Consider the following 22,610-nt stretch of genomic DNA (forward strand, 5'->3'; position numbering starts at 1 on the left):
CTGCTGTTTGGAGTTGGCATTTTGGCATTACAACTTTTTGATGTGCAAATTCTTCCAGGGAAAATACCTCCGGGAGAAACATGATCTTACATACCGTTGCAGGAGGCACTGCATTGTTTAAATTGTTCATTCACAGCCATCTTCTACAGGTGGCTTTTCACTTGAAAATAGTCATGTTGGTGCTGAACGTGTTGTAGCTATCTATGTTAAGTTCATGTCTTAAAAAAACAGTTCTTGGATTTTTGTTCTCCCATTAGAAAACAAGTTGCATCAGCTGGAGACAGTGGCTCCAGATGATGCATTTATGAATGCTTGAAAAAAATACTTTAAAAGTCAAATTTAAATTTTGGTGGTTTAAATTTTCCCTTTAAATCTCAAGTCAGCCTGAGCGATGCTGATGAGTAAGTTTGATGTCTCTTGGCACTGCAATGTCTTTTATGTGCAGAATCACTGATTATATGCTGATAGAAGTCAGCTAGATTGCAGACCTTGCTTCCATGTTGTTAGCTAGCTAATGAAGGAAAAAACCCACCCTTTGCGCAAGCTTCCTGGTTTTGTAATGTCCTTTTTGCTTTTCTCTTCTCCCGAGTTTGTGACAAGTCATACAAAAGAAGAATCCTAATTCTGTGTGTGCTGCAGGACCATCATCCTGCAGCATTACCTGTCAAGTCTATGAATTAGTAGGATCCAGGACTATACTCCCCTCCCTGTTCACTAGAATGTGATTTATGATTTACTTTTTACAAATCAGAAAAATATTGTGCAAGACTTAAGAGAAGTCTTGTGCTTTTGCTGATACTATTCGACTATTTTTATCCCCTTTAAAACTTACTTCATGCTATTCATATAGGAAGTAAAACACATGAAAAAGTGATGTAATATTACTCATGACTCCTCTCACAGTTTTTAAGATGATGGTTTAATCATTTCAGGTTTTTACAACTGTAACTCTAAATTATAAATTAGACTAGGTATGGTATGGGTTTTTTGTTGGTTTTGGTTTGTTTGGTTGGTTTTTTTTACTAAATGATGGTCATCAAAATAAGTGCTTTTGTGTTATGTTCCGTTGTTCCCACTGTCTTCAATGTTCCAATGAGCAGTCAAGGATCTAAATGGGTAAACTATTGTGGCAAGGCAAACTACATGTGTAGCTCAGGAGATACAGCTTCAGCATCCACTGCCTTTCCTTCCTTCACAGATAATCGGAAGCAGGGAAGACAGCAGTCATCACTGTGGCCAAAGTCTACGGGCCACTTAGAAATCCCTCTTTTTGTTGAGGCCAGATCTGCTCTGTAATGGCATGGAATTGTTGTCACCTCTCGTCTGGTCCCCTGGTGCATGCGATGCATGGGTTTCAGCTGTCTTATGCAGAAGGCTGCAAGCATGGAAATCATAAGGCCAGGTGTTTTTTCTTCAGCTGTGCTCTGAGGCTTGAACTGTCTCATGGCTAAGTAGTGTAATATGGCTGCAACGTTAGTGGATCCGGCAGGAGGGCACAAAAATGTAGGTTAAAACGAGGCTTTGCAGCAAAATTGCAAAATAAGTATTAAAACAATTTGAAGCATTTTGCTAACTGGAAAGGATTCCTGTTGTTGAGGTACACTGAACGAACTAAAGCTAGCTTGAAAAGCTCAGTGCATATGCTTTCAAATTCTGTGTTCTTCCAGGGGTCAAGAAACTGAAGAAGTTTGGGAACAGTCATTGCAATAAGCAGTTTGACTGCTGCACAGAAATATCCCTACCTAACTAGATGCCTAGTAAACTCCAAGATAAAGTACCTGTGACTGTGCATAATTTTGCTACTGCCATCAGTGATGCTGGCAGAGGGATTTGGTTGCCTAAAGATAGGCATTCAGTACTATTTCATGTATGTGGATCTCCCATACATTGTACCTTTACATGTTGCAATGGAAAGCTGCTAGTCAGCCTAACAAAACTGGGAAAGATAACTTTAAATGGTGGTAGTGGAAGCTTTGGCAGCTCTCCAGCTTCATTCAAGGGAGGCTGGAAGTGGATGTAGGTACTATAGTTTAAGGACTCAGTGGTGGTTTTTCCCAGAAGACTTGTCATTCCAGGAATCAGATTAACTTCAGCAATGGGAACTTCAGATTGAATGAATCAGAAGAATCACAAGTTTGTGAGACAAAACAAGAATTCTTAATTCAGGAAAAATGAATCAGGAAATACAGTTGAAATTAGGGGAACCTACACATTGCTAAAAGGAAGTAGTTCTTCTTGTGTTGTATAATTTGAGATGGACAATTTTGGTGTTGCATTTTAAAGGCTGTTGTAAGGCTGGCTTTGAAACTGGACTACCCACCTATCCAGATGGTGAGCTTGGAAGCAAGCCTTGGTAGCTACTGAATGATGCTTTCATCCAAGTGTACCTCCACAGGTCTGATAAGTTAGTACACCCATAGTTCAACATCAGGCCAAGTGGAATTGATGGGCACATCCAGACAGCCCATAGACATTTATTTCAGCTGGATGAGATCAGTGGATCAGAAATCTGCTGAGCTTCTAGTGACCCTGTGACTGTTCATCAAGAGCCTTCTTGGCATAGTTAGAAAGACGAAAAGAAAATCTGAAAAAATCATAGGGAGACATCTTGTTTAGTTAAAGCTTTATTCATTGTAGTAACTGTGGACATCAAATATTCTGAAAGTGTTAGACAACGGGATAACAGCTTCCGTGAAAAGCAGATTAAGTCTCCGGGGTTTGTATTTCTCAAGTATTCCTCAAATAAATCTACATTGAATTGAATGCTTAAAAAGCAAGGTCTTGTTCCAGTTGGGCATTTTGTATAGCGGGTTAATGTTGCTAGTTGTATGTTTCAAATGTTAGCAAATGGATTTTCACAAGTGCTGCAGAACCAATATATATTAGCTCCATAGTATGTATTAGTAAACTAAGCCTGTAAGCAGGCCAATTCGGTACTTGAGGCTGCCTAGTGTCCAGACAGTTGTCTTATATCTGCTATACCTTAAAGATTGTCAGCTGGGCCTAGAAGCTGAGCTGAAGCTCTAGGTTTGACCCTCACCATCCCTGTCTACAAGGTACTTGGCTGCATTTGAGCATAGCAAGACTGTGGGGAGCAATCCCATAGTTCAGCTCTTGACTTCCTCCTACTGTCTGTTGGCTGTGCGCAGCATCATGTCTAAAGGAAGAAACAAAACCACAAAAAATAGATTATTATAATTTGATCTATTTTAATGTAGGCTTTCAAATAAGAAACAGGTAGAGAGAAGGAAAGTTCATGCAGTCATTTGAAACAGGTGAGTCCAATCCTTTAGTCTTAAGTACCACTGAAAGCCTGATTCAAAGAGTTATTTGGTTCGAAGTTAAAAGGGAATGGAACAAGAACTGTTTCCTTACTCTTTCCTCCCTCCTCTTTGCAAAGAAACCTACTTAGTAAAGTAAGATTCCCAAGGAAGAGAGCCAGGGGTAATACAGAAGTATAGATGACAGCCACAGCCAGGAAGAATCAAGTATTGAATACTTCTGTTTGTAATAGTAGAACCTGAATTCAAGGAAATGTCTTGTTTCAGAAGCTGAAGGTGAAAGACCTCTGCCAGTTCTGACTGGGGAGGGAAGCAGAGGGTGACTGCTGTTAGGCTGATTTCTTGGTGGACTGGCACCTTCTTTTCTTTCTCCATCATGTTGTAGATGACCAGTCTGTTTTGCTCAAGCACACTGCGGGAAGGGCATGTGTTACCATGGATTTGTGTATGTGCAGCCACTGTTTGTTTGGGGTTTTTTTATAAATATTGTGTGAGGAGAATGATGTTGAGAAAAGTTACTAAAAATTTGACATGACAAATTATACTTTTCATCTGATTTAAGAAAAAAAAGCAGCAGAACAATAAGAGCATCCGAACAGCTAATAAATAGCAAAATTTTAATATCAGCTGTTTTTTTCATTCTACTTAGGACTGCCCAATCACATGATGATTTACTGACTTCACTGCTAATACTTCCAGAAATCATAAGAAGGATGTGAGAACACTTCTGAATATTTACAGAACACTTCAACTTCTTCATTTCTCACGTAGGCAAACCCCAACTGTAACTTCCAAAAAAACTGAACAACCAACTTCTGTTTTAAAGATCTCCTTTGTTATTCACACTAGATCTTCATGTTCCTTTCAAAGACCAAGAGTTGTGACAGGAGCCACTGCAAGAAAAAAAATATCTTACCAATTTGGTGACCGTAATAGACCTCTTGCTAAATACGGAGATCATTAAGTGGAGCTGTATATACTTTCATTAGGGAAGGAGGAGAAAGGTCTAACCTGTGTTGGTCAGGGTTGTTTCTAAAAAGTTTCTTAACCCTGAGCTATCTTCCTCAAGGGAGGGAAGATGATCTCATCTTAATCCTTGGATTATGTGAATGACATTTATGCTTACAAATGCACTGCATAAAAGCCATGATGTCAGAAGCCATGCTGGAAGCATTTTTATTCAATGAGGAATTTCTTTCTGTTCATTTGCTGGTCTGTATAGAAAATGTCTTTTCCCTTTTGACCTTTCCCCCCTCTAAATAAAACCCCAGATAATTTTTGCTATTTTGTCCAGCTGTATGTGCTCTTTAAGGAAACAATCCAGATTAAGAAAAGTTTAATTCTAGCTCACTCGCATCAAACTAAGTTGAACATAGTTCAAAACTCTTACTGAACTTCAGGAAATTACTTTTCCATAGACTTTGCCTCTATTTAAGTTATTTGAATAATTCAGAAACAGATAAACCAGGATAACATGATGTAAAATACAGTGTTTCCAGGACTATGATGGAGAGTGTAAGGAATTTAAAATGAATTGTGAAATCAAGATTGTTGTTCTCCTAATGCATCTGATTAAGATTTTCGTGACATTAAATGCCTTCAGCTCAGCTATGTGCAGTGAAAATCAACAACTGTTTGCTCAGGCAACTCAGACACATGGAAATTTCCATACAAGACAGGGAACTCAACACGGGGAATAAATGAAGTTCACAAAAGGAGAGGTGACTTTTTCTTTTATCTTAGGTCTCTCTTGCAATTAGCAATGCCTGGTATCCACTTGCTCTTGCGTGAATTTAGTCACTCATACCGTAATGATCCTTCTCCTCATGCTAAGCCTGAGACAAAACCCCGGAGTGGGGCTGTCTTGCTGTGGCAAAGTGAGATGAATTACTGGACTGGTCACAGGGAAAAGCAGCCTGGTGTCCTAGAAAGCTTCTAGCCCAGTGCTCCAAGGACCTGGGTCCAGGGTCCTTGCTTTGCCTTTTCAAATGCTCTGATGCTGGAGGTTGCATGCATGGTCCAGCTGGCTAGAAACACTCAGGAAGAGGAAAGGAGATGTCATTGTACCTTGTGATGCCTTGCATGTCTGCTGAAGTGCTGGTTTAAAGTCTTTTGTGAGCTCCCATAAGAACCCACAGTGAGGTCCCAGCAACTGGGGCCATCTAAGGTGCCCTGATTTAATGGCACCATAATCTCCTCTGAGTACTAAATAGGTTTAAAGGTGCTTCTTGATGTGTAAGAGCACCGGCCGTCTTAAAGGAGTTGCTGTATACCTTTCTTGTTTAAAAAACCCTGTCTCTACTGCGAAGAATTTCCAATAAAATCAGACATGTTTGGTAGGTGTATCCTCACAGATTTGTTTTTTATCGGTGAAGACAATTCCTTACTTTGTACATAGCATTTTGTTGACTCACCTTTGTCTTGTATATTGTGTGCTATTAAACCTGAGTAGGCACTGAAGTCTGCAGATGTCTCTGGTGTTCTAGAGGTGAAGGAAATCTGAATATAGCTCTCCCTCTTCTGTGAGGAATCTGAGCAAAAGAGAATTATTTTCCCATCACATTAACTATGTTCTGAAAGACCCGCATGCAGAGGCTCTGATGGATTTCAATTCTTCACTGAAGAGAGAGAAGGGTTTCAATTCTTCTCTGTCAGAGAATATTTACGTACTTTGCCTTTTCTCCTAAGACCTTCCTACAGGTTTGAAATGACTCTCACTTGCTATTACTGTGGGAAGGAGAAGGAAAAGGGGAAGTAAACAGCTGTCTACCAGAGGCAGGTCAGGGTCCTCTAATCTTCCATTTTATACATATAAGATTAAAGATCTGCTTTGAGTTTTGATTAAGAATGCAAAGTTAAAAGATTAAATACCAGCAAGCCAAATTAAAGAGGTTTAAGTCAATCTCAGAACTCATCAAAGGACCAAATTTTTAAGCTGTCATTACAACACAGGATTAGCGCAAAGCTTCCCTGAAGCTTGATTTGATGTCCTTCAGTCAACAATGTTACTCTCCTTGCAGTTTTGTGCGCTCGGCATAAAACCAGCTATTGTCTTGTATTTAGAGCTCATCTCACCCCTATCCTTCTTTGACTTTTTCTTTTTTTATACCTGTGTCCCAGTTAATCTAGGAACCCTACATTTTTTTGTGACCCTCAGTTTATACTCCAGCAGAAATGTATTGGTCTGTATTATGCACTGTCACGAAATGCATTAAAGCTTAGTAAATGTGTCTGGTTTAGAAAAAAGGTCTTAGTCACTCGGATAATTACAGAGTATTCCTATGAGTCCCAAGAAGTAAATACGTCCCAGTTCCTTTGTACGTTTCAGCCAATTGATTCCAAAGATCCAGAAAGAAGGAAAATGTAATGAGTAACTAGAATGTGATAAGGCTAATACAGTTGTCACCACTGGGTATCTGAAAATGAGTTTTAAAACTCCATAATTGATGTTCATTTCTTTTTGGAACCACAAATCATTTCAGCTGAAATTAGTGAAAACCTGGGATGGGGAGGGCGGAAGTCTGGAGAGTGATTATATCCAGGAATCCGCTAATGCAAATAACTACTTTGGTAATAAATTTACAGACTGTCATAAATGTTATTTAAAGCTCATGCTGTAATGCATTAAAGTAAATGTTCCCCTGGTTTTCAGTATAATAAATTAGGTCCTTTCCACTTTTTATTTATAGAATTTGGGACATCTCAGCTACATTAAAATTATGCTTTACAGGATTGTAACCACAAAAGATACCTTAATAATGTTACTAAATGCTGTAGTAATTAAAGCTTTAATTTGAAGTTATTCCCCCTTGTAAGACAGTGTGCCAAATCATCTATTTAAAACTTTTCATCTTAAGACTTGTGATTTTTTTAAGAGTTAAGAATAGCAATGCAAATTTTTGAACCCACATTTTAGCTTTCCTATGTATCTGTGCAGAATGTCTTATCCAAAACATCAAACTTCTATGCCAAATTACATCTTTTTTTGAAAAAGGCAAAGTAAAATTTGTGTTCTTTATTGAAATATAGTATCTTCATTTGTGTATTAATACACACTCTTCCCTCTCTGCTCTGTACCTTGAGTTCATTTTTGAAACTGTTGCCTTTATTAAGGGTCATTGAAAAATACTGCTATACAAGTTATGTGAACGTACTATACTGTTGTCAGTACCTAGTATCTTTCAGAAATATTCTTCAGGATGGTGGAAGACAAGCGATAAATTATTGGGCTTAAAAAAAAATTTACCTTTTTTTTTTTTTTTTTTTTGGTAATAGTTTTCCACAATCTTTTTTGGAAACTGCTTGCTGATCTCAATTGTTTTGGACATACTGCATACAACCGGAAAATGCTTTCATTCAGCAAATAAAATTCAAATTAGCTAGGTTTTCTGAAAGAACTTAACATGTGCCTTTTTAGTAAATATGTGGGGAAACAAATGCAGAACAGGGAGAATCATGAAGGAGGGAAAACAGTTGTTGCTTATGAATTTCTTGGCATCCTGCTCTTGGCAGACTTGCAGTTATTTTATATCTGAATTTCCCTTGTTCCTGGCTTCACTTACTGGTATTCAAGTTGCAGACAGAAATGGAAATGGGAGAATGTGATTTCCAACCGACAACAATCATGGCAGGTACGGTATTCATAATAAACTCCGTCTCCTGAAAACGATATTGCCAAATTCATGTCAGGGGTAAGCAGATAAAGACTGGGCAGAGTCTGGGTAAATTTGTTCATGCACTGGTAAAGCTGGGATGCAGCTGACTCCCTACCATTTTGCATGAATTTGTTCCTGCCATTTGGTGGACTTTTTCAAAATGTGGAGTGTAGGAACAGCGATCCTGACCATACATGGGCCCGTCTGGCTGTGTGTGCACTCCCTGCCAGTGGCTACATCATTTGGGGCAAATACAGTGTCATCCTTCCCCTGCCGTTTCCTCCCAGTGATCTGAAGGCTATGGGCTTCCTGAGCCTGAGATTGCATTTACATTTTTCTCTTTAATGGTTTGGTATGCCTTTTGATTTTTAGACAAGGTGTACATTTAACATGCTAGTGAGTGTCACCGTGTAAGTACACCCTCAAAAATGTCATTCCTCTTATTTTGCTTCTACATCTTCTGCCTGACCAATTCTTCTGATACCTTTAAGTGTTTGCATTATGTAAAAGGAAGATTAACAGGTTTCTTGTTCACGTTTGCTGTTTTGTCTCTCTTCACTTTACCTCCTAAATTCAGCTGTATATCCATTTTCAGATATGGTGATCAGAACTTCATGCCTTGTTTAAGATGTGTATTCACATACTGTTAAAGAATGCTTTCTGGTTTATTCTTTATTCCTGATCTTGTTTAACTTTCTGTTCATTGTTTTGACCACCACTGAGCACAGAGCTGTTTCCAAAAACCTATCCACTCTGGGTATGTATTTTTTTTTTCCTTAGTGATACACAGCAAGTTTGGAGATCATTAGTGTGTATGGTTAATTAAGATTGTTCTTCCTTGTATGCAACACTGTCTTCAGCAACATTGAATTTAATCTGCCTATTTTACCATCCAGCTGTTTAGTGTCGTTCTGCAATTCTTCATAGTCCATTTTATCTTTTTACTGTGCTGAATCAGCAATCTTTATCCTATAGTTCACTTTCTTTTCCAGATAATTGATGAGCATGTTGAACACAGAGATGTCTCCTCTTTCATCTGTAAAGGAACGCGTGTGGCAACTTCCTTTATGGTAAAGGCTAATAATTTATTCCTGCTGTTTATTTCCCATCTCTTAACCTGATATTAATCCTTAAGAGGACCTATTTCTTACAAAAAGCTTTGTTCAGGTAGTGTTACACAAACCCATTTTGGAAACCCAAATATGGTTTGCTCACAGCCACGTGCTTGGTGACCCCTTTGAGGAACTTGAACAGGTTTGTAACTTCCCTCTTCTGGTCATATTGCCCCTTCTCATCATATCACTAAAGTTTCTTGTAATTCTTCCCGTTATAATCTCAACCAATCTGATTTCTACAGGCAGCAGAATTACTAAACTGCAGCTCCCTACATCTTCCCATAGCTCTTTTCAGAGGTTGTCATCACTTTCTTTTTCTCTGATGGCCATGCGGTAAAACACACCATACTTAATTACTTCAAGAATTAATATTTGAGATTCTTAAGACATCATCATAAACTGTCTTGTCCTCATGAATTGTTACTATTTGTTTTATCTATTTATTCTGCTTTTCTACTGACACTTCTATTTAGCATCTTCTCAAGTGGACTGTTTGGCTGGAAGCCGAAGCAGGGATCTCCGCTCTTCCACATGGTGAAAATAAACGCAAAGAATTGATCTAGCATTTCTGCTCTGGCTTTAACTTACTTGTGTATTTTTCTTACATCTCTCTCTTTTCCAGGTTCTACAGGCTGGTTGATTTTCCACACATTAAAAAGTCTGAAAAATTCTCAAAAATCTGTCTGCAGTGTTTTTCTTATTATAGCCTTATATTTAACTAGCTAAAGTTAATGCTTCTCTCTGTTTTCCTTGTTTGGACATGGCTTCCACTTCTGGAAGGATGCCTTTTTACTATTAAAGTATCCTGGCTTTCTTTACTTTGCTGCTTGACCACACCAGCATTTTCAGCAATCATTTCAGAGCCATTTTTGATACATGGGATGCTTATGTTTGGAGCCTCACATACGCTGCATTCGTGTACCCTCAAATCACCCACAAGCACTTGGGCCCTTTAGGTGCTGCTTGCAGTTTGACATGTCGTCTGTTTGACGCGTCATTTCAAATGCATTCTTTTCTTTACCAGGCCCGTATGGTTGCAGCTGGAACGAGTGAAAATTTTACAGAGCAATTGAAACAAGCAGATGAGCAAATGCTGGAAAATCAGTCTGGGCGGCGTTAAACTCTGAGCTTCTGGCAGGATCTGCATCACACAGTTATTAGGATTAAGTCCTGTCTGTTACCAGCAACACATGTTCAACAGGCTCCGGTCGGGCTGTCACGGTGAGTGCTGAAGGGACGCCTGTGTGCCTCGCTCCTCAGAGCAATGGCTGGAACCCTGGCACACTGGCCTGCTGGAGGGACAGCTGCCTTCTGGAAAGGGTGTTCACAGGTCGGGGGCGTTGCGGGGGTTCTTTTGGCCTCATTTTCTGTTTATGCTTCAGGTGGGTGCTGGAACGCACCAGGGAGTTTGCAGGATTGATGTCACGGCATCTGTCGGCTCCCTTGGGTGTAGCCAGCATGGTGCGACATGGCGGCGCAGTCAGGGCTGGGGCGTCCTGCCCCCCTCTGCGGTGGGTGGTGACAGCTGGCGGGCAGCCCCTGCCACCAGCCCACCACCCTGCGGGGAGGAGAGAGAGGGGGAAGCACTGCTGGGCACCAGGGAGCCTGGCGGCGCTGCAGTTTTCTGGCCCGAAACCTGGCAGGGAGCTGCTGGCTCCTTGTAGGGAACGTCTGTATGCAGGAGCTCGTCTGTCTGCATTCGGGGCAAAGAAACTGAGTTGCTAAGAGCAGGCGGTGGAAAAAGCGGGTCTGCCCTACCTGAGGGCGGGGTATCAAACCACAGTGTGCCAATGATAGCTGGTGGCTATAGGCGTGGTGCCGTGCGGTGTACATTTTGCACAGGAATATGCTGCATGCAAACTGATGCCAGGGAAGAGATGAAGTGTCTTGTGCTAACAGCTTGAAACTGTGCAGCTTAGGAAAACATTGGAAAAGGCTTTTCAGGTGATTCAGTGACTCTTGGCTGTCTAAATTTTGCACAGGCGCTTTGCCCCCCAGGCAAGAGGTGGCTCCTCTCTAAGGGGGGCCCTTAGGCCTCCCACAGCTGCCAGGCTTCAGCGTGGGTGCAGCTGGGCTGACACCCTGGCTACGGGGACACTGGTGTTCCCGCAGCCTGACCAAGAGGCCATAGTCATGGCCAGGAATTTGCCAAGGTTTCTAAAAAGGCTGCAGGATGCTAGCTGTTTCTTTGCACCTTTTCTGTTTTTTTATGCATGGAAAATTCAGTGACTAGTAATGAAAATAAGAAGTGGAATAATCCATGGAAAGCGATCTGACTGTACCTTGCTGCCCATCCTTACTCAGCTGAGGAATCACAATTCAGAGCAAGCAAGACCTTCTGAGATGATCTCTGTGTTTCTGATATGAAATCTTTACTACGTCGATGGGCTAAGACTGAGAAATCCTGCAGTTTCTTCAGAGAGCAGGGTCACTGGATGTTTCTGCTTAGCTCTATTGGTTGTCCCTGAACAATCAATGTCACCACTGTCACTTGGGCTGCCCAATTCCAGCCACACTCCAACCACACCTCTAGGGTCTCTTTGGCTCAGTCCTAACCGTAACCCTAACCCTACTTTCTGGCTCAGGCTAGGACTAAGACCCCACCTCTGACACACACCACAAATATCCTTTCAGCACCACTGTGACAAGGACATCCAATTTATCATCTGACAATTGAGGTAAATCATTGAGGGATACCAAAGAAAACAAGCTACACTTGAAAGCTGATTGAAAAAGAATAGCACAAATAGACTGGTTATCCCTGAGCCTGGCTTGTGAGGATCGAAAGTGGGAATGGCTCCTGCTTGAGTGTGTTAGGAGATCCCGTGATGATGTTACAGAAGCCCTACAGGATCGTGAATAGCCTGGGGAAGTCAGAGACTGTTCCACATCTTTTCCTTGAACTATCAAATGAAACTAGCAGGGACCAAGTTGAAAACAAAGAAGAGATGAGTCTTGACTTAACGGATGGCTTTGCCTTCTTGCTCACATGATATGTATTGGTGCAAAAATTTTACACAGGTTGAACGAGAGCATGGACAAGTGCTTCAGGAAGTAATTAGGGAAGTCCACTGTACAACCACATCTAGATTAGGAAATTTTCTAGCTTCATGTAATGGGAGGAGTTTATTGAGAGAGTATTAGGAGAAACGCCATCTATGTTGGTGCACATTTCTCCCCTGGCATCTGCTTATGGCTGCTGTTGGAGACAATGTATTATATGGGCTCTTGGTCTGACCCTGTGTAGCTGCTTTTATGTTCTTTCCATTTGTGGTGTACACTTGCCGTGTTGTGTGTAGGAAATTTATTGTGACATTACTTTCTCACAATTAACAATGCTGCTTTGACTGATTATTTCAGAAGGGAGATGCTGCTAAGGCTAAGGCATAACTGCGGATAGTGCCGTAAGACTGTGTCAGTTGATGCTCACCACTGAGCGGTTGCCAGACACTCAGTTTTATCGTGAGTATTCCTAACACAGAAAAAGTGCTGCAGTGTGGTCCACTGATTCCTGTGTGTTTGAACTTAAGAATAAATAAATTCATTTGAATTAAAAAAAAGAAGAGGATCATAGTTATGTCCATTCAAAAACTACTATAATTTATATAGCTCTTTTTATTTATTCATACATCTTGATGCTTCTGATAGTAATTGGCATGTTGTTTTGAAACCCGTATGTGTGAGCATTATGTGCTACAGTGGGCTGTCACAAAGCTTCATCTACAATATGGACTATGAAGGCACAAAAATTACAGCTTACATTTCTGCAGAATAAACTTTGACAGTGGATGTTAGAATGAGATACTCTCTGCCCAGGTTCTTTTAGATATTCTGCACAAGGAGAGCTTTATATCAAATCTACTTATTATCAAATTTTATATTTTACTGAATTTACTTAATGTCAAATTACTTATTTGGTTTATTTGGTGTTATATGGGATTTTAGTTTAGCAAAGCGATAACAACAATGTACTGAGATCACAAGAGAAATATAATATAGCAATTGCAATATACTGTTGAATCACAATAGAAATGTGATTCCCATTGCCAGTGTCTATATGCTCACTGTCACCGCACTGGGAGTCCCTAGACACCAGAGTGGTATACACGGGTTGAAGCCATCTCAAATCATTGTTCTTTTCAAAATTTGCTTTATTATTTGTCTTGGTTTTATACTTTAGGTTGGGCTGAACCACGTACACACTCCCTGCCCCACACTGGACTGGCTGGCTGAGAAATTCGTTCCTCTTTGTTAATTGTCTCAGGGAACCTAATGACTCACCGGTGCAGTTGCCTTATCTAAAACCCAGGTTGCTCTCCAGTCTCCCTGGTGGTGAGATAAGTTTAGCCTTCTTTATGACACATTATTCCCTCAGTTAGTTCTTTGTTGAGTTCTAGTGGGGAGGGGCTTATTTGTTCTTGGCTTTTCCCGTTCTCCTCTGAGCTCTCCCGTTCTGTGGGGGTTGGTCACAGTGGGCCAGCTGAATGTTGAAGGAAAAGACCTTCAATTCCTTTTCCAAAAAGCAGTTTAAAAGTGTAGTTCTTATTAGTATATTTTTAATATTAGAAAAACATATTAGAATTAAGCTTTTTGCTCTATTATTTTAATAATAGCACAGTACATACAATTCAGCTGTTGCATTGTGCTAGTTCTTTCAAGTGCACTAGAGCCTTCAATCTTGTTGGGCACTAGAGGTCTCTTATTTACTCTTTTTCAAAACACTATCAGTTCATTTGTATTCTGAATACAGTCCCCACCACGTTGCACTTGCTTGCTACTATATTATTATTAGAGGTACATCATGTACCACAGACCAAAAATTACTATCACAAATTAAAAGTCCTAGTTATTGAATATTGCTCTTTCATATACAAGCAGTGGTACAGCTTTGCTAGCAAGAACAAAACATAAAAATCTTCTATTTTTCTTTAGGAAGAAAAAAAGCTATGGAACAAAGCAGCTTTTTGTTATTTATTACGCCTTAGGGAAGAGGAGTCTAAAGTTCTTTTCTTTAACTGGCAGAACAGCGCTGAACATTTGAGCCTGGATAGACCCTTTTAGGTAATTGAGTATGTAAGTACTCTTTCTGGTACATTGATAGCAAAAAATAATTGAAGAAGTCATAATAAAAACATATATTTTGTCTTATAAATATGACTCCATTTAATCTGGGTTTATGAAAGATCTAGGGAGTTCAAAATATGGCAATACAAAGGAGAAATACACACTTGCAATAAATCCTTGAGCATTTTGAGGTATACGTTTGCTATGACTTTTATGATGCACTTGACATTTTCCTTCTGCCCAGCAACAGTTTGTTACAGCCTTTACCACAAGAAAGACTGTCAGTGGGAGGTTATCAGATGCTATAAGTGTTACTGCTGGAAGATGTCATCTGCAGGTATTGCTTACATTTCTTCCCTTTATCTATGTTTTCCCCCTCTGCTCACCCTGTGGGAAGACAGAAAATGGATTAAAATTGATTGAGCTAATGAGTTTTGGCAAAAATGCTGTAATATACGTTTCCCATAAAACCACAAATGAAATACATGCTGGCTACAGCCTAATCAGGGAATCTGAAGATAGAAATGCTCAGATGCGATATCCTTCCTTGATTATCACAGGAGAAAAATCTTCCATCTCATCTGTGGCACCTTTTATTGTGAAACATAAGAACTTTTTACAAACATGAATGACTGAAGCAGTGAAGTTTAAATGGTCACTTTGGACTGACTATTCATCTTTTCTAGAGGAAGCATCTGAGGCACCCAAACCCCATACCCCTTGCGCCGATGCAGGGAGCTTTTGGCAAGGGTAGAGTTATGATCTAGGTCTGTTGTCACCCAGAGCTAACATTCCTTGTTCCCAGTTAACGTGGGTTATTGTCTTTAAAGCTTGGACTGATTCACTGGGCATCTGTGCTGAAAACCTCTTTAAGTTCAGTGCCCAGCAGCATCCCAGCCCACTCAAGAGTGCAACCTTCAGCCTTGAAGGAGCTTCTAAGACCCAGCTGAGCAAAGCCCCAAGCATCCTGGTGTGAGCAAGGCAGAGCTGGCCTTGATTTGGGTGGGAAGTAGGACCAGAGCCCTCCCAGTTTTCCCTGCCACCCAAATTATCCATGTTGCTCTGAGAGCTTTGCTGAGCTTCGGAGACGGCAGTGAAGGCCATCCCTCTGCCTGCCAGCAGTGGGTGCAGAGCTGGCTGGGTGCCATGGGCACGAGGTATCAGTCCCTGCTTTCCTGTCTGCACTGCTGCTTTTCTCTCTGGCTGCCTGATTTGGAGGCAAGGTAAAAAAAAACCATGATGGTGTGACTGCTAAAGCATCTTGTCTCAGGTGCAGTTGTCCTACAATGGATGGATGTCAAGGGCAGAGCAACCTGGGCTGATATTTCAGCATTGAGCTACATCTACATTCTGTCCTTCTTTACTGGTCTGTAAAAGACTAATAAATTATACTTGCTTACTTTAGGAATGAAGAGTTATTATTAAATTGCTGTATAATGTATTTTTAATGTGTTATTTAAAAAGAAGGGCAGAGATGAGCTCAGAATTAATGTAGGGTAGGAATGTTTTTTCCATCCTACAAATATTTGTGTTTCTGGCTGGTTTTGCCCTTCTACATTAGAGCTAGCTGAAATTAAAAAAACGAAAGAGAGTTATCAGCCTCAGCATCCCCTGAGCCTGGGGCTTGCCATCTCTGGAGGTGCCGTCTCAAATCTTGCTGAGAAGGAACCCCTGCAGGAAGCCCAGCGCTGAAGACACCAGGCTAATTGCACGTGGACCATAGGTTTATGCCACCCAAATACCCCACTGGTGCAGGGGCTCCAGACCACAGCCCATTCATGGGTGGGGGCTGAGCTACCCCAGCAATAAGACCTTGCTGACTGTGTGACAGGAGTCCTGTGCAGCAGCTTTATCCCAGCCAGTACCTGAGAATGATTTTGAATGTGAACTTGAGTTGCATGCCCTTGGGTGATGCTCAGCACTTCCCTCCAGGCTACTGGCAACTTTGCCATAGAGCTTCATCTCCCTTTTGGGGCAGAAATGGCTTGATGGACAAGGAAGCCCATCCTGCAGCATTTGGAAGAAAATAAAGTGTGAGAACTTCAGTGGAAAGACCAATATTGATTAGATATATTCACTTTATCTTCTAAAATTACAGATGCTACAAATCTCTGTCTGGTACCACTAACAAAAGATGACTGATCACTTAGCTGAGACTGTTCCCTGAGATGCTGACATGGTTTGCTACTTGTAATACTTAGAGAGCTAACTTCAGAGGCTTGTATTTTTGACTCGCTGAATTTGTAGCTGCATTACAAGGCTCTTCACGTTTTTCCAGTTAAACTAAATGACTATTATTTCCTCCTTCTGCTCCCTCCCCCACCCTCCTGTTGTTGTTTAATTAACCATAACGTGCTGCTCTTCAGTGGGTGTTTGTTTATAGCTAGATAAATGTCAGTAATATGCCGTGGTGTAAAGTCCTTTGACTGGGAATAGTCAGGTTCTTTTAACTACTACTGCTACTACTACTACATTTTTAAATAGGAAAAGCTGTCTTAAAATCTATTTTTCTGGTGACTTTTCTTAATATTTTAATTATTATTTTACAAGAAATGTGTAGTTCAATTTGGAAGTAAAGCATTAATCCCAAACTGAAACCATGTGATGGGAAAAGAAGATTATGTGAATTTCTTATAATATTTTATCAAGAGGTTTAGTTCCCTAGACGTTCAGATCACATCTCAGCTTTTTATTTTTCATCTTTTCCTTTCTTCTTAAGCCTCTGAGAAAACATAAGGAAAATAAGTTCATGACCAGCAAAATACAAGCAACACGGATGTAGAGTGATCACTTTGATTTCTGATGCCTGTGTTCAGTTTTTCCAAGGTACATCTAATATCTTGAATTACAAAGAATTTATTTTACCAGAAGTGCCATTGGAGCACTTTTAAATCTGGTCTCTAAATGCTTTGTAATATTTCTCCAAAGTCCTCTTGATTTTACTATCATTTCATATAAGAAATACCTGATTTCACTTCTCATGTGTGGAATGAAGTGAGTAGTTAATAGACATTTGGGGTACAAGATATCCTAACCTCTGCCTTTCCTTGGTCAGGAGGAGTACAATGGACTAGGTCTGCAGTTCCCTCTCCTCCTGAAATTGTACATACCTGGGACAAAAATCCTGGGGTTGCAGCTCAGGCCAGTGCCTAGAATAAAGATACTCCTACTTAAAGGGAAAAAAAAAGAGAAGAAAAAGAAAAGAGAAGAAAAAGAAAAGAGCAAGAGACAAAGAGGAAAGTTGAAAACCTTGGCAAAGACAGAATGGAATTACAATGGTCTAGGACACTGCACTATGTTTTCCCCTACAGTAAATCAATCGGCTTGCCTTTTTGGGCTGCCCAGCGTGCTGCGGGCAGTCTTGTCTGATCACATATGCTAATCCTGCCTCCTGTGGGCCCCAAACACTGCTTATGCCAGGCTGAAAGTACAGTCCTAGCCTGAAAAACACCTCCAGACATAGTGCATTACCAGTGTAAATCCAAAGCTACGTCAGCTCATGCACAACAATGTCAGTGCCTTTCTGCCCTGCCAGCCAGTTAGGATCAGCCCTGGTGTGACCACCAGTGGAGGGGAGCTGGCTCCAACAAGGACAAGGCCCACAGAGACACGGGGCTGGGGAGGTCTCTGCCCAAGCCTGGCAGTGATGCTGCCCCCCATGACAGCTGTGCACCGAGACCATTGCCTGGATGGGGCTGGAGCTGGAAGCATCTCAGATCCTGCAGTGCATTGGCGGGGCTGGTAGGACAAGTCATGGATGAAACATGTCTAAGTATTGGGCTTTGCCATGTTTTGTTTTTGGGGGTTTTTTTTGCCAACTTCTTAAAAAACTGAGTTTTCAAGGGTGGGTTTGTTCCCCTTCAGGAATGAAGGCAATGGCTATGTCTGCTTGTAAGCTTGCAGTCTGTCTACTTGATTTTTTTTATCATCTGACTTGCCTTGGCAGGACTGAAGAGCTGAGGAATATGGGCACCAAAATCAATTTGTCTGAACAAGACATCTCTAATTGTGCTGTAACGCTTATCCAGGCTCATTCTCTGTCATGAAAACATGAAACACAAGCCTTGCTGAATGGCCACAGTGCAGCACCCCTGTAGCTGTCACCGAGCTGTATGGTGCTACAGACCAGACTGCTGGGGAGCTGGCTCAGGGACCTCCGGGTGCTGTGCTGAAGTACAGACTCTAGAACAGCTTCTGTGTTCCTAAATGACTGCTATATTTTGTGGATATTTTGTAGTTTACTTCAACACAGTACTGTTCTACTAACTTTAGACTGTATCTGGAAGGTTTATTGCCTGCACTGTTTTACTTGGGACCCTATGCTGAGATTGGTATCTATGGGGTTTTTTTGGTAAGAGACTTCCAGTCCCCATTTTATCCCCAGAAGCCGTAGACACTCACTGTGGGGGAGAAATTCCTTTTCTTAAAGACATAAAATTTAAATGGGGGGAAAGCACAAAGAACACTAAAATCAGATGATCATTGCCATCAGATGTCGCAGGAAGAAGCCGCGACTTGCCCAGTGTCACTCGGAAAGCATGTGGTAGAGCTTGCTGTTGAAGCCAAACCTCATGTGCTTTTCACAATATCCTTTTTCTTGTCTGTCTTTGCCTTTTTTTTTTTTTTTTTTTTTTTTTTTAGTTTGTGTGTGTTTGTTTTGTTTTGTTTGTATGGTGGTAATGTGCATGTTGTGACCCTGGAGGTATTTATGATTTATCTTGTAACAGTATAGAGCCTGTACAAGCTATTACCTGTACACATATTTATTTTTATCAGTTGTGAAAAGTTTATTGTGTCTCACATGACACTTATAATAGCTGCTGAGAAAGATCATAGACCTAAAACTGCATGAAAGGTAGAAGAGCAAGTGGTATACATACATGGGCATACATTACACAAGGATTCCCACTGGGAGATAAACTATGTTTTTGACTGGTTATTTCTATTGAAGCAAACTATCCTCAGGCCAGGGAGAGCTGTTTTTCCCACACCATCATTTTTTTTTTTTATTGCATGAAAAAGGTCTTTTTGAGAGAAACAAAGTATCAGCTCTAGTCATCAAGATTTTTGCACCATGAGTATGCATACACATAGGTGTGTTCATGGCCAGTGTACTCCTTCTCCAGAGTCAGGCTGTGTTTATTCATCAGCATGTGTGTAAACACCACCGAACAACACGGGACACAATCTGGCTTTGCAGCAGTATGGCTATGCTGGCCCTTCCTGGGCGTGCTGACTTGGTGATGTCCCCATTGCCCTGGACGTCCACACACGTTTCAGGAGTAGGAAATCCTGATGTGCACGTCTAGGGGTGTCCTAGAGATGCCCCTGCCTGCGCCCACCTTGGAGTGAGGGTGAGAGGTGTGTAAGCAGCTGCCCTGTGGTGCTGGTGCCAACAGAGCCCTCCAGCTACTGCAGCTGCCCCAGGGCTCAGGAGCTGCAGATGTTGCTGGAAGCTTTGTGGACAGCATCACCTCTGGGTGCTCTTCTTAATGACAGAATAGTAGGACAATCTATAGCAATTTCCTCAAATAATGTATATTGGTATGACATTTAATTTGGCAGCTCTGCATGTGGCTTTCACGAGCTCTCCTACTCTCTTGTCTCCACTGTGTTTTCTGATGGAATTTTTTTTTTCTTGTCCATGACACTTAGCGAGCATGTTAAAACTCAATTTTCCCCAAGATTTTAGAACGGCTTCTCCCAGGGCCAGATCCTGAGCTCCCTCCCAGTTTTGTTGCTTTTACGAAGATTTTTCTTTTGCTAGCTATTGGCAGAGCAGAAGCCAATGAATCTTTAGACTGTGTCAGGTACCATATGCACTATTTTCTTGCAAAAAGAGCTCTCCGTATTTATGAGATGAAATGCTACTCCTATTGTTGTTCATAGACATAAAGCTACAAGGAAGGTGGGGAAGAGGAGGGATGCTGAAAACATGGGGGAAAACCAGTTCAAGGAAAGTAATCAACTTTCTATAGTCCCGAGGTCTCCACAAAAATATCAAATTAAATGTTAAGATTGTCAGTTGGTATCTTCCTGTTTTTAAAAATGTAGGTTGGAGCTTGCCCAGGCATGGAGCTATATAGTGTGAATCTGGGCTCTGTCACCCACAGGTAGCAGCACAAAAGCCACTCATGTTGGAGTAGAGGGGTGAGCTGCACTGAGGGGGAGCTTTTCTGGGAAGAAATACACTTTGCAAAGTAAGCTAAACCAGCACGCAACAGCCTCTCTCCAAGACCCCTGGGCTGTTCTGTAGTCTTTGGTAGGCAGAGTCTGTGCTCAAGTCAGACACAGAAAAATGTTGTCATCTTTGCTGGATGGCAAATGATGATAATTTTTTTGTATGGGGTTTTGGGGTTGGGCAAAGGCATTTTACATCACCTTTGTCATATAAAATTTTACGTTGCCCTTTGCATATGTGTGAAGCAAAATATTTTGTGCTCCTTTACAAAAGTCAATGCAGCTGCCTTTCTTAAATCACTTCAAAAACAAAGCAAAAACTAATTTGGAAGGAGCCTAGATGTCTTTACTTTCTGAAATTCCCTTCCTTATCTTTACCAAAGTTAGAGAAAAAAATATTTGAACCCAAAGTGCATTTTTGATGACCAGGTTCTAAACAGGAAAGCGGAGAGTGATCCACTAAAGGGATTCAGATGGTAGCGTGTGGAGTGTCGTATGAATAATGTTGACAAGTGGGTCTTAAATAGAGGCATTATATTGCAATATTTGAAGCAGAGTTTCAGTTCACTATGTGATCAAATCTGTCTTTTCCTAGCATCTTTGTACTCCTAAACAGGAGACATCCCCCAAATGGTGAAGTGTTCTCCCAAGTGTTGCTCAATTTTAACATAAAAGACTCCCTGTTAATATTTTGGGAGAAGGGGAGAAGAGTTCATGTTGTTCTGGTTATTATGAGCTAAGAACATTAGCCAGGTGGGGCTTGGGAACAGAGGTAATGTCTTTTATTAGACAAACTGTTACAGCTGGGAAAAGTAAAAATGTTTTCTGACACACATGGTGTCCTTTGCTGAAATGAAAACAGCCAGTTTCAAAGTGAAATACAAACTGGGAAGAATTGCTCTGAGTTTAACTTGCCCTGCTGGTGGTTAGGCTGTTTGACACAGAGGGTAAGAAGTAAGGAGAAAGGGACGATTTTAGTGCCAGGAAAGGCGGCTAAGGAAAGAGGAGGAGGAGGAGGAAGGAGTTATCACTTGTAGAGCATGGAGGGGCTGAGGTCTGACAGTGCTGAGGTGTAATAATCTGAAATCACAAGGTAGAACTGCCTCTAAAGGAACCAAGTCCTTTTGTCTTACAAGAAACTACTGAATCTCATAGTTATTTAGTTTGATTTTTAAAAACAGGTTCGGATTTCTTTTTCTTCTATTTTCTGCCTTCCCTCATCATTCTCTTCACCTTTGTCATACCTTTCAACTACAGAAAGATGAATGATGCCTACCTATTCTCCCCAGTTTTTAGAAAAATTCTCTTTCCTCCCACCTCTTTCCTACCTGCATCACTTAAAAGATTCTCCATCCTCAGAAAAGGTGTTGGCACAAGAGAGAAGTTTGCAAGAAATAAATAAATAATATTTTGAAATTAAATGTCTTTGAAATATTTTTTTTTTTCATAGCTGGAAAAATGTTTAATTGAAAAAGCTGGGTTTAAGAGCTAAGCTAATGCTGCTACAATAGTAGGAGTAGGGGGTGAAAGAGAAGCACATACATGTTTAGAGCCATGTATGTGCATAATGACCGTGCATCTTGCAGCTGACTTGTTGCCATGTTCCAGCATAGATCATGCACATTTGGGGGTAGTATTTTAATGCACCTTCCTTCTGGGCACTGTTCTTTTGTTAGTAGGTGGAATAACAACTGTATAACATAAAGCACACACGAAATTTCTCCCTCAAACTAGCTAGGCTGTTCAAATGTCAGTAGTCTCCCCAGGTCCCTCGCTGCTGCAGAGCTGACCCTGGCAAGCAGGAGCCTCGGGCAGTCCCTGCTGTGGAGCAATGCCCGGTGCTGGTGTGACTGCAGCACCAGGGAGGCATGTCTTCACATTGCATGGACGGACACACACATGCACAGACGCATGTTGCCCTCTCTCATCTTCCTTCTTGGCAGAAGAAGTGGATTCATGTCTCAGGCACATCACTTTGTGACCATCTTTGCTTTGGTTTTGTGTATGTAGTCTGTCTTGGTGAATGGGTACTTTATAATTTTAAGTAAGGAGCTCTGCTGACTGGTACAATGCTCTTTAGGAGGGACTCATGTACTCCATCACTCTTGAAGAAGAGAATGCTGCTTAATGTCAATAAGAGTGACAAAGTACTTTTTTTAGACTTGTGCTGCTTGTCTAATTGCTTAAAGAAGCATCAATCTAAACTAGAAGATGTCATTGATAGATGCAGCCTAACCGTGCCCGTCTGTGTGCTTATAAAGACTATAGGATACAGTCTTTAGCACTTATCTGTTATCTTTGGGCATGTTAGTTAT

The 22,610-nt window shown here is 41.1% G+C and overlaps 1 protein-coding gene and 1 long non-coding RNA gene across 8 annotated transcripts in view; both read left to right on the forward strand.

Moving 5' to 3' along the window:
• BACH1 (BTB domain and CNC homolog 1) overlaps positions 1–5,620 on the forward strand; it is a 44,665-nt gene extending 39,045 nt beyond the window's left edge. The window contains exon 5 of the mRNA XM_055801987.1: positions 3,931–5,620. Coding sequence (XP_055657962.1) covers positions 3,931–3,948 — 18 coding nt within the window. The 3' untranslated portion in view covers positions 3,949–5,620. The remainder of the gene's footprint in view (positions 1–3,930) is intronic.
• A 1,944-nt stretch (positions 5,621–7,564) lies between these two features.
• Positions 7,565–21,705, forward strand: LOC106112694 (uncharacterized). Of its 7 annotated transcripts, XR_008746847.1 has the most exons (5): positions 7,565–9,006; positions 10,076–10,272; positions 12,412–12,513; positions 13,232–16,941; positions 18,062–21,705. It is a non-coding gene; the product is annotated as an uncharacterized LOC106112694 (long non-coding RNA). The 7 variants fall into 7 exon arrangements; XR_008746845.1 differs by having other exon boundaries at positions 10,076–14,452; positions 16,835–16,941; XR_008746848.1 differs by having other exon boundaries at positions 10,076–13,383; positions 14,360–16,941.
• Positions 21,706–22,610: the final 905 nt, after the last annotated feature.

Source organism: Falco peregrinus, chromosome 4, assembly GCF_023634155.1.
Source record: "Falco peregrinus isolate bFalPer1 chromosome 4, bFalPer1.pri, whole genome shotgun sequence".
Taxonomy (NCBI): domain Eukaryota; kingdom Metazoa; phylum Chordata; class Aves; order Falconiformes; family Falconidae; genus Falco; species Falco peregrinus.